The sequence below is a fragment of the Hippoglossus stenolepis genome, chromosome 1 (assembly GCF_022539355.2).
Source record: "Hippoglossus stenolepis isolate QCI-W04-F060 chromosome 1, HSTE1.2, whole genome shotgun sequence".
Lineage (NCBI taxonomy): Eukaryota > Metazoa > Chordata > Actinopteri > Pleuronectiformes > Pleuronectidae > Hippoglossus > Hippoglossus stenolepis.
Window position 1 is genome coordinate 27,670,942 of NC_061483.1, and position 12,784 is coordinate 27,683,725.

General features: G+C 40.4%; 1 protein-coding gene across 1 annotated transcript; it reads right to left on the bottom strand.

Annotated features, from left to right (window-relative positions):
* Nucleotides 1-6,321: 6,321 nt before the first annotated feature.
* On the bottom strand, nucleotides 6,322-12,499 carry LOC118109386 (putative gonadotropin-releasing hormone II receptor). The gene is made up of 4 exons (XM_035156475.2): nucleotides 12,274-12,499; nucleotides 10,493-11,068; nucleotides 8,215-8,419; nucleotides 6,322-7,688 (listed from the first exon to the last, which is right to left on the bottom strand). Exons 2-4 carry the CDS (start codon nucleotides 11,018-11,020, stop codon nucleotides 7,180-7,182), a joined length of 1,242 nt encoding a protein of 413 aa, XP_035012366.1. The 5' UTR covers nucleotides 11,021-11,068; nucleotides 12,274-12,499; the 3' UTR covers nucleotides 6,322-7,179.
* Nucleotides 12,500-12,784: the final 285 nt, after the last annotated feature.

Below are 12,784 nucleotides of genomic sequence, written 5' to 3' on the forward strand. Positions count from 1 at the left end.
TGAATTTGAAAAGGTCACCCTAGATGTGTCAAACGCCACTTTGAAATGACAAAATAAGTTACCAATGATTGTAGCTTCCTGCATCTAGAAAACGAGGGCTGATCTTGCGGTCTAATGGGGCCGTAATGACTTTCAGCTATCTCTGCACTTAATCTGCAAACCTTGTTCTACAGAGAAAATTGCATAATCTGTTTTAGCAAAGTGGTTAATCTGCAGCAAATGTTCAAATCTCCGAAATTAGATTTTTCTTTTTAAGAAAAACAGGTGGCATTTTCGCCGTCACAAAGAGAAAGGGGTGTTTAATAGAGTCCTCTCTCTGAATATAAAGCTAACGAAAAAGCAATTTAAGGTGATGTTTCGTGCCAAAGATGGAACCGCAGGAACATATGAAAAATGCAGTATCACAGTAATAACTTGGTGGGAAATGAAACGTTCCTCTGCTCCCCTGATGCAGAAGACACAGCTTCACAGAACTCCTGTTACTGCAAAAAAAAAACGGTCCACCAGTGTGCAGTCAGTGATAAATGCAATTTACAAAACATGCACAAGATGCCAGGCAGAGTGAGCAGAAGTCGTTGTTGTACTGTGTTACACGTACTTATGTCCTATTGTAGTGACAGACAAGTTTGTGTCCTTGCAGCAAAACATACCCTCCAGCATCATCACTGGCTCAATATGAAATGTGCTGGCCCTGAAATGCATCGAGGCTCACAAAAGCTAAGCTACTGCAGGTAAATAAATATATAAAGACTAATATCTCAGTCAGAGACATCATCTGACCTGACTGACATGAGGTGAGAAAAGTGAAGTGGAGATGTGGTGATTTCACCAAAAGCTAACAGGGTCTGAACATAACATCTGGTTGATTCATAGTGATGACACTGTAAGAAAAGCACTGGTTGGATTATACATACAGAGCCTGTGGCATACATTTCATATTGTATATATGCTGTACATTTTCAGTGCATCTTGGTTACATCTCTGAGTTTGACGTTGATCTCTGAATAGGCAGCTGCAGTGAAGCAAAGACAAAACATGCACATCTTGGCTTCAGCAGCTGTCCTTAAGCACACTGCAGGTATTTGCATGTGTTGCGTGAGTGGCCCATGCAAACGACTGATACGTATGATGAGGGGAGGTCTGTGTGATTATGCGCTCATCAGACAGTGTGCCCTTATTTCACCAGAGGAGATGTAATAGGAGTGGACAGGCCAAGGAAGGATCAGTGAGCAGTGAATGAGCTGGCATTCTCCAGCCGAGAAGAGATGATACAATGATGTGGGCTCAGTCCAACACAATGTAAGCAATAACTGTACTGCAACAGTAAACAGTCATCAAACACCCAGCATCTTTCAGTCCTGGCCGGTCCTGGCTGAAAATAGGATTAGACTGAAAACAGCTCCAGTATCAATGATGTGGAAGCTGGCAGGTAACCAACAATTTCAACATATACAGCATAATGTACGCTGTTATGTAGGTGATTATGACTTTGTATAATATTTAATTTTTTCATTAAGCCAAAGGCCAGTCAGTCGTTTGGTTACTCAGACCAGAGAAGCATCATCAGCCTTGACCAGATGTGCTGCTCCGAACTGTTCTGGAGACTGGGTTTCAGGCTCTCCAGAGGATTCAGTGGGACTGGTTGCAAAATGACAACAGTGATAAAACGTTGTGAGCTTATAAGCCCCCTCTGAGACAGACAGTGACCTGCATCATCCATCTCAACCTGTGCAACAAAGAAGCCAGTCAGAACAGGAAATCCCACCCAGTAAAGACAATAACATCTGACAGTGGCAAAGGTGGAGCCACAACAAAATACTGCAAAATACAATTGGTTTAAAAAGGCATAGAGGTAATGATGATCTAATAGAATTGAAGTAAATGGTGACCAATTCTTCAAAGGTAAAATAACAACAGAAAAAAAACAGAAAATGCCTCCACACTGCTCCTGTGGTGTTATCCAAGTGTCCGGAAGCACCAGCATTCAAATTCGACTTGAAACGATGCAGATCCAGATTAGGATATGGATTTGGCTGCAAAGATATTTACCCCTGAAACTCCAAAAGTGTTTTGTGGACTCAAACACTTCACCCAGCCCTCCATCGACATAGTGGTGAGCAGATAATGAGTCAATTTTCATTTTTGGGTGAATTATCCCTTTAACACTGGCCACTTGTGATCGGATCTCTTAGGACGGCGACCAATGAAAATAATTTAGTCGCACTTGAGATTCAGTCCTGACTCATCTGCTGCTACAGCTTCACCTGTTGCCTTCATCCTTTGTCTTTTTGAAAAAGCTATCTTACATTCATATCCTGCTAGTCTTACCTCAGTGAATAAGGTAATTAGCTACCACCAGATGCCAAAGATGAAAAGAGTAACCATGTGCTCTCTCTCTTCCCTTCTCTTACTTTCTCTCATTTGATAACCTCACTGAAGACGCCTTCATGCACTAAACCCTGGACATCTTCCTAAAATGTTCCAGAGGGGCAGTATGTGAGAATGCAAATGTCCAAGTCAGTTGCTCCCGATGGTGTCTGAGTCAGCCCATGTATTATAATAATAATAATAATAATAATAATAATAATAGAGCAGTAAAATGTCTGGAAAATTAATAGAGAGCAAGTGGTTGATGACAATTCTAACATGAGTTAACAAAAGAATACAAATATGATGATGGTCGACAGAAAAAGGTGCCATACTTGCACACGCAGATGTAGATGTCAACTTAGAAAGCCAGAAAGATTCGAGAGCTTTTAGTGCCTTCTGCATGCTTTACCCAGGCACCACCCCTTGCGATAATATTCCAGACATTTTCCTGTTTGGAAACATGTCTGACTCTCCTTCTGCGTTTTTCAAATGTGAAAGGCAAACTCAAGAACATGTTCAGACCCATCCACAGTTAATGTGTGAAATCGACTAGAATATAACAGCTTTGGCTTTCTTGGATTTGTGGGCTCCTCATAAATCTCCAGAGACACATTGTTTTGACTGTTTAGATCTGCAGTCACTCTTGATTCAGTCACTGCACTCATGGCTACAGGCTACAAGAAAGGGAGGGGGCGGAATAAAGATTGTCCAATCAAATTACACATTTTGCCTTTTGGCTCAGCTTCCTGTGTGGCCATGTGGTCTATTACAATATGCACTGCTGCTCACACCTTCCCCGGCTGATACAATGTGAACTGTTTTACTAACAAGATATAAATATAAAGGCTGAAAGGATTTAACTGATGTCTGTGGGTCAGTTCATGTTCTTTGATATTCACTTAGATCAGAGCTGAGTCAGTGAGTCCCAGAGGTGAGGCAGAACACAAAAGGTCACTGTTGGCGTCCCCAGGAAGCAGAGAGACAGAGAGATTCACTGCCCTTTTCTAATGTACTCACTGGAGACTTAGGGTAAGGTCATGGCTGGAACCGCACAGAAGACAAAGTCAGGTCATTGTTATTTAAGCTCTATCCAGGATTCTTTTTTAGGGACAATCTGTTTCATTCATCGGGAAGCAGTCGTTCTATGTTAAGATAGTACAGATGGGTGATACTGGTTGATTCTCCACTTACAAAAACACAACAATCAGCTAAGTGGACCATTATTAAGGGTGTTTTCTCACCTGAAAGTCCCAATCAAGGTTCATGTCTTTGATACATTGTTTATATTTGATCTGGTTAGTTTTGGTTTCACATTGCAATTTAGGATTTACCTTTAGCCTCAGCCGTACAATTTAGGGAACCCACTAAATAATTTTGTATCGAGACCAGCGGTTACACTTTATTTCTTCTGATGTGCCGTGTGGCTGTGCTCAGTACGGAGTAACGTCCATTGTGAAACTCCGTACTGTAACTCGGGACGTTACTCCTACCTTGGCCGACTGTCCTGCTAAAACTTGAACAAACATGATGACGGTGTAACTTACCATTCAGAAACATCCTGTTGTAACCGACTGTAAATATGTGGCTGTTCTTCTATAGCGGTATCCAAACATACCAACGTGACTTTCAGCTGTGTTTACAACCAGAGAGAGTCAATGCGCCAGAATGAGACCGGTGATAGGCCTGGTCGCGTGTCACTCAAAGTGCAGTCAGCCAATCAGAGGAGGGGCTCAAGAGGCAGGAGAAAACAGCCTGTTCTGTCTGCAGCTCCAGAGAGAGGCAGGAGAGAGGACATGGAAATACACATTGCAGCAGTTTTTTTTACTTTAAACCACTGATATATCATCTTAGGGGAACCAATACCTCAAAGTAAATCCCAGAAAGGTGTAAAATATGGTCCCTTTAATGTTTGCTCTACTGATGCAATTTGCCCAAAAGTCTGAAGTATCCAAACATATTTGCACAACTCTTTTGGTTGGAGTACATTTTGGTCTGCTGGTCTCTCTGAGGAAGCTTTAACACCTGTTATTGTAAGTCAGTCTAAACTGAAAAGTCTGAAAGTCCAGACTGAACAAGGTAGGTGTGAAAGTCTGCTTAGACATGTTACTTTATAGTAATATTAAATAGAATAGAATCCTTTTATTGTCATTGCACAGCGTATAATGAAATTTAACAGCAATCCTTAAGGTGCATAGTATAGATAAAAAAAATGAAAACAACAAGAAGAAATAGCATAAACAGGTACAAAAAAGGTGCGATAAAAAAAATAGTGGCATGAGGAAAACTTATATCAATTCTATTTTCTTTTCTTGTCTGAACATAACTGCAAACTTTCATTATCATACTCGCCACTTTTGTGGCGTTGGGGGATTATCTTGTGCAAAACATGCTTTGATTTATGGCCCAGTCTCTTGCACGGTCACAGCATTGTATCCCAAGTGTGACTGGGATCCTGGGCTCATTTAACAGAATTTCATGATATGTAGTTGAGGCAGTTTATACTATGTGATGCTAGAAGCATAAATAATTTTTGGGATCTTTAAGAGTAACAAAAGAATATGAAACTTTACATCACTTTTACAAAATTAAACAACACATAATCATTACACTTCAAGCTGAATCCAATACACATAAGGAGTGTTTCTAGTAATTTAGTGAAAGGTGATGAGCATGAACCAGTTGCTCCATTCACAAGTGCAACATCGCACCTCAGATCATGTAATGGACACTCGGAAAATAAAATATATATTAAATACAAAACAAAATGCTACTTTTCACTCAATTATCTAAATTCCCAGATAACGTTCTGGTAGAAACATCAATCTTTTTTTATCCCATCTATTAATTTTGATTTGTGAAAATCATTTCTAACCTATTGATTAGGGAAGTGAACCGTTTGTCTTTGTATGTCATTTCAGAAATTATGAAGGAGGTGCCCATCTCTTCATTTAATTTCTGATTCACAAGAAGAACTCGTCCTTCTCACATTAATAAAAAACACCATTACCTTTTCATATAAAATCAAAACATGTACATAGGAAAAATTACTCTTCAATACTCTTCTTTTAAAAAACAATGTTATTCTCTCACCTTTCCTCTATCTGGCCATGGTCAACCTCTGTTAACACATCTGACATAGTTATTTTCCTCATGTCTGCCAGAGTCTTCACCATGGCCTGTGGTTAGTGTACCATGTTTTACCCATTAGCATGCCTGTTGATGCCTTCTTGATGGATACAAAAAGACATACAGACTTTTCTCTTTCTTCCGTTTTTCCTGCATTTTTATCATTTGTACTCATTTGCATAGCTTCCATCCAAGACCTGTCATTTTTCATTCTGTTATTTAATTGTTCTCTTTTTACTTTCCACAATTACAACATTTCAGCTGTTTAAATCAATACCAATAAGGATTTACATGAGCTACCAACCAAGTTTTAACATTACCACAGCGTCTGCTGTGCACCATGTGTGACATATTTGACGGGATACTGTTCTCCATTCTTCATGAGACTGCTGTTGACTGTTAACCCTCATTTCACACACACACTGAAATCATGAAGTCCAAATAATATCCTTTCCTAATCACTATTCCTTGACCCCAATGAATATGTCACAAGGTCAAGGAAAGATGTGAAGGAGAAGACACAAGGAGTTAGGAAAGGAGAACCACTGTGGGGAGAAAATGCAACTCCGCTTTTTTTTTAACAACTTTATTTATACCAGAAGATACTAACTAAATGTACAGTACTCTGTGCTGTACAGTGACAGTTATCATAAAGTTTCCTGTCCAAAACAGAATGACACGTCCTGAGAAAATATATTTTCAGTTTATACAGAGACAACATTCAACCATCAGTTACTCACAGAAATAAACCACTAAATAGATTTACTTGAAAATGAAAATAAAACAAACAGGCCTGAAATGTTGAAATAAAATTATTTTGCTCTGAGATATTTTGATGTGATGAATCAAATCTTTCTAATGCAGAGAGAAGATCCAAACATGTTTGTTCTTTAAAAGATGAGGTCCAATATGGTCTAGATGTGAAAAATGAAATGTCCAACTTTAATAAGCATAAGTGCATTTGGATGGAGGCTGAGGGTTTGTTTCATGTTTAAAATTAGCATAAATGGGTCCTGGTACCATGCAGGCAGGCTTGCTGTCCCTCTGTTGTGGCATATTGCGACACTTCAATAGATGAGAGATGCTGTTATTGTAGAATAATAGCTAGATAGACGACTACACCCGTTCGCTATCCTCTGCCCACCATCATTAATACAAGCTCACCTCAATATCGTCAGCTAAAACAAATCCTGACTGTAGTTACATAGTGTATGTCACATCTCAGGTCTGTCAGTAAAATTAATGTGTATTAAAATTTGGAATGAGATTAAAACAAGGGGATGGATTATTAATCAGGTTTGATCACAACCTCTGTAACCTCAACAGTCATTTGAGACCATCAAAAAGACCAGTATGCAGTGTGTAAAATCACTGTTGTGTAACAGGGAATCTACATTGTATATAGTGAACAAGTTACGCAACACACAAACCATTAAAGAGCTCCAGACAAAAAGCTCTTATACAGTATAATCTTAAAATAAGATGGGTAGCCTCAGGTGCCTCCCAACAAAGACACATGAAGACATTACTCTACACAGTGAACGTTACATTATGTTTTCAGACTTACTCATGCATGTTAGGTGTTGAAGTGAATGTATATATAAATGAATATATAATGAATATATCCAGTAAAGAGACAACCAGTATATTATGTATAGTTCAGGGTTCTGTTTTTTCTCTTCATCACATCGTGCTCTCAGATCTGAAGTGGCCCGATTGTCCTCCCTTTCCTTGACTGAACACAGTCAGACAACTGGAGTCAGTGGATTTTGCATCAGCCTGTTCACACTTACTGACCTGACCAGTGATCATCCCTCTTTTACACAGCAAAGTGACAGCAGTACAGTTCAGAGCATCTGTTATCACTGTGGTAGTTTCCTTGTCTGACATCGCCGCGGCATTGTGGTGGCTGCGTCTCAGCCCCTTGCGGAAGCGTATGGTGAACAGACCGTATATGATGGGGTCCAGGCAGGCGTTGAAAAGGCCAAAGATGAACAGGATGTGGGTGAGGGAGTCAGAGACTTTCCCCTTCAGGTCATCTGGGAAGAACCAGTACCACAGACCCAGTAGGTAGTACGGCGTCCAGCAGACGATGAAGCAGATCACGATGACGATGCTCATTTTCAGAGTTCTCATTCGCGCTTTGGGGATGTTGTTCTTTGAACAGCGTAGATGTGGCTCATTGGAGGACACTAAGGTAGAAAAAAAGAGTCAGGCATTAGTGGAACACTAAGATGTAAGCATGCAATGTAACCACTGAATAGTATCTTTTGTTTTAAGTGAGTGAATCAAATTTATATATATTTCTGATCAACTTGTCAATATCTGCTTTCAGACATGAACTGAGGTCTGGATATTTTCCACAACTTTTCTAGCCAGCTCCCACATTAATGTCTGGAAAGCTCACAGTAGTGAGATGCTTGCAAAGATCACAACTTGGAAAGAAAACAAGATCCGAGAGCTTTTGGTGATAAGGTCAGACGTATGTGTCAATGTGCTGTAAACAAAAACATGCGATATCCGCAGCACATGATGTTCCTGCCTCCTGCATGCTCTACTCAGGCCTGTTGTGAAAATGTCTGACTAGGAATATCTCTTACTGTGTTCTTCATATGAGAAACTAAAAAAGTCCAGAACCAATTATCAGAAAATGTTCTAGTGTCCGTGTTTGAAAACAGCTTATATTTTGGGCGACAGAAGCCCCAGCAGAGAACTTACAGCTCTTTTTCGTCATCCTCTTGGAGATCTGGATGAAGATCCTTGTGTAGCAGATGATCATTATGACCAGTGGCAGCAGGAAGAGGCAGCAGAAGGTGAACATGTTGTAGGCAGTTTCCTGCCAGTGAGTGACGAAGCTGCCCCTCGTGGTGCACTGAGTAAAGTTGGCTGGATATGTGATGGTCACATTGTGGAAAATGAACATCTGTGGATTTAGAAATCAAATGATATTAGGAAACATTTTCTACTGACAGTAGGTCTCACCATTAGCAGTGGTGAGATAGAAAGATTCACATACTATGTCCTATAACTTTGGTTTGACCAAATAGCCCAGTATTCAGTTCACGTCATTTAATTCCAAAGCCGGTTACTGACATGTCCATTATGTAACATATCAGAGACTAAAGGAGTGGAGGTGGTTGACAGCTATTTCAATCATTTGACTTTGACGCTTGTGACCTCATACTGTATAATTTTGTTCGGTTACAGTTTAAGTTAAACAAATAATAAAAAATTAAAAAAATTCTATAATGCAGTATTTCCTGTCAGGAAGCAGGCCCTGGATGCTCAGAGGTGAGGCTAATGTTAGCAGTTCTGTCCTGTTCTGTAATCCGTTTTGGTTATACTTCATTAAACACAGCCAAACGCATTACCGGAGACGGTGTTTGCCAAAACACATGCTTAGTCCCCACAATGAAAGAATATTATGCTAAGATTTAAAAAGTATATATTGTTTGAAAATGTGAAAGAAAAGCACATATCTAAGTGTTTTGAGTAAGTCTGACGTGTGGCCTGTACCTTGTAAAAATAAATCTGTCTGTTTTTTCCTTATCATATTTAGTAGCCCACAGAGTACCAGAACTAGGGGTATGTAAAGACAACCATTTTTCTTAATTCCTCTTTTACATGAATCACCAGCCAATGAGGATGCAGGTCTCATTGTCTAACACATGCAGCTTTAGCTATGCAGAGACTCTCCTCATTAAAACAGGACCCCATAAATTGCCAGGAGCTTATTTTGACCCATAGTTAGGTTGTATTGCTGGGTGACCTCTGGTGGCATTTATTGCAATTAGGAATTCAGGTGACTAGAGCCTGTAGAACTGAATCAACATTAGGAGCAGGTTGGAGAGAATGGGTGGTTTGTTAAAACACAGGGCTTTCAGACCGGAGACTGCTGTTTATTTCTAATGTGTTTGTTTCCTTTTTAACAAACTTATGTTAGATTGATTAGGTAGAAATTTGCTCAAAATCTGCCAGTGGCAGCTGTCACACTTGCTATAGGACATTAACTGTCTGAAATTAAGGGCTCGCTGTTTTATTCGGTCGCCACTAATATCACTGTAAACTGGGTATGTGCTGTGATGTGGATGAAAAGATCAACAAGCGAAGTCAGTTAGTGCTGACTCTGTTATTTTCACCTTGGGTTAAGATGATCTTTCTCTATCTCTTGACCAAGTTTTGGTCAATTATAATTATTGCATACATATATGCTTTAAATCAACTAAATTGATAAATCATTTTGTCACAGTGACATATATATATATATACATTTTTTGATTGACTAAATGATTAATCACCTTGTCATTTCAGCACTTATCTCAATACATTTGCTATGTGTCGATATTGTATGAATTGTAGTTTACATTTTTTTTTATAATAATGGGTATTTAAAACTGTTTAACTGTCATTAAAGGTTCAGCATCAAATTTCAGTTTGGCCTGCTTTACCACATTTCTGCTTTTCCCTCACAACATGATCAACAGTGTTTCTTGCTATGCAGCCAAATATCTTAATGGTTCCAGAGAGGCATGTACAGTGCACTGACAGGATTAGGGATTCCCATCCTGGTGTTACTCAGTGATAGAGCCACTAATCCCTCCCACTGAGACTCTGTGGGCTCTGAGATCACGCTGCAGGTTTGCCTGCATCAAAGCTTCATGGATTTTTCACATTTTATGCAAATGCAAAGAGATGTAAACAGATAATTGTGAAACATGTTTAAGATTCTAATTCAAGCTAAAGTAAAACCAGATCATTATTTCCTCAAGCACGTGCAGTTTTTATACCGTTTAATATTTCTATGAGAATGAGATAATATATGTAGATCCAGTCTTCTATTGCCAGGTATAAAGGCCTGTAGCCTATTCACTGTAACAGGAAAACATCTTACAACCCAGCACATCTCTCTGACTCATTTTATTCCAAGTCGCAAGTCTTTGATTAACTGAACCAAACCATTTGTAATAGCCTGTCATGTCAAACCAGTGTTTCATACCTGAGGGATTGAGAATAAGGTGCTCATAGTCCATGCCACTGTCAACATGACCCTGTTTCTTTTGCGGGCCATGCTAATGGACAGAGGTTTGAGGATGGCATATTGTCTGTCCAGACTAATCACCACTGTGACAAAGGCACAGGAGTACATGGCCTGCAGTTTGAGGAACATCAAGAATCTGCAGGCCAGGTCGCCAGCCAACCACTGCACGGTGATGTTCCACACGGCATCCACAGGCATCACAATGAAGGTAACCAAGAGATCGGCTGCAGTCAGGTTGATTATCAACACCCTGACGTGGGATTTGCGTTTGTGGCCATTGGCTGCCCACAGCACAGCTGAATTGCAGAAAGTGGAAACGCCACACAGGATGAAGGTAATGATCACTCTGACTTTGGCCGCTGTAGAAAAGGTAGGCAGCCGCAGCGCTGCGTCCACTGATGTCCAGTCACAGCTGGCATTGAGGTCAAATCTGTCGCTCTGCTTGTACATGGTGACCTCAGGATCCCAGCAGGAGGAGGCGTTCATTTTCTGACCCTCACCAAGGAGTCAGCATTGAGTTCAGCTGCAGGGAGGCTGGCAGCGCCAAAGGGGGATAAAGCAAAATAAAGACATGAGCCTTATGTATGAAGTCGGTGTAAAAGATTCATATGCATAGATTTGCATAAGACAAAAAAATGTGTTCAGTGAGCAATATAGTAGACAGAAAGAGAGCAGCGTGCCGTGTAGCATCTGTGATGCTCACTGAGGTGGACAGATGATATTACTGCCTCTAACAAACTGCACAAACATAACTTTGTGTGTGTCTACGGATGTGTGTGTGTGTGTGTGTGTGCCAACACCTGACAACCTGTCAAGTTAATTAAGTAATTCAAATTGCAATAAAAACAACCTATAATGGCTTCTATACTTTGTATGATATGTTTTTCTTTATTATAAATCAGAAATCAGGTTGAGACTTGCAGCTAATGGTAAGTTGAAATAAGCAGCCCGTGATGTCATCGTGAATTATTTAGATTCAAGGATGAGCTAATGAGACCATTGACATTCACGATTAAAGATTCACTACACAAACAAACAAACACACACACACACACACACACACACACACACACACACAGACACACAGACACACACACACACACAGTTACTACGTGCCTAACCCGAACCTAAACCTGAACCTAAAGCTTAACCTTAACCTAATCCTAATCTTAACCTAAACCAAACTTTAAAACATGTCTTCACCTTAACAATCAATGATTTAATGACAACAGCTTTTTCCCACGAGCCATCACTGAACTGAACTCTAATAAACACTCCCCAGTTCGACCACCACCTCTGCATCATCATAATATCTCAGGACAAACCTATTATTTATTTATGAATTATGAAAGTGGACAGAGTGTGTGTGTGTGTGTGTGTGTGTGTGTGTGTGTGTGTGTGTGTATCGTTTTTAGGTGCTGCACAGCAAATATCATTGTACTATTTTATGCAATGACAATAAACCTTTCTAATTGTAATTTACTTATGGGGACTTGATTTTTGTCCCCATAAGGAAGACAACCCACCAAAATGTGACTGACAAACACACGCGCGCGCACACACACACACACACACACACACACACACACACACACACACACAAACGACACTTGAAACACACAAATAAAGCCATTGGAAAATATACATTGGCTTATACTTTACTATCTGATTGTCTACTGTGCTGTCTATTCTCTATTTGCACATCAATTTGTTTGATACAATAAATCCTGCAGACTTACATGTGTGTGCGTGTAGTGGTGCAGATCCCAGATATAACAAAGTGAGATCCTCTCTACAGAAGTATCAGGGTCCGCTGTGGCTCCATGCCCCTGCTGCTGTCCTCATCCTGACTGTCTCAGGTCTGTCAGAGTCTGCTCCGAACAGTCTCCAGTCCTCAGACAGTCTATGGTCTTCACTCACTCTCACTTCACTGTCCACGCGGGAGGTCTTCAGTGCGCCTCACATTCGCTGCGTGGGCGCGGCCACGAGCATCTCAGAGGATCCGCTCATCCACAGTGAACGAGCACAAGACATCGCTGCTCCTATGAGTGTCATTTTCAGCAGGACCAGAGGAAGCCGGCTGCTCTTTACTGCATGTATCATGACAACATCTGTACTAAACAATGCATCCAGCCCAGTGTGCAGGACGTCTCCTGAAACGGAATCAGACAGCGGTTGAATTCACTTGTGAGTGGTGTTGTTGCACGAGAGCGTGCATGCGCATTATATAGCTACATGTTTCTTACTGGT

Coding starts and splice junctions, on each gene's coding strand:
- LOC118109386 (XM_035156475.2), bottom strand. CDS start 11,020: ATGAACGCCTCCTCCTGCTGGGATCCTGAGGTCACCATGTACAAGCAG. Junction 8,420..10,492: donor CCTTATTCTCAATCCCTCAG/GTATGAAACACT, acceptor CTAAATCCACAG/ATGTTCATTTTCCACAATGT. Junction 7,689..8,214: donor GAGGATGACGAAAAAGAGCT/GTAAGTTCTCTG, acceptor TTTCTACCTTAG/TGTCCTCCAATGAGCCACAT.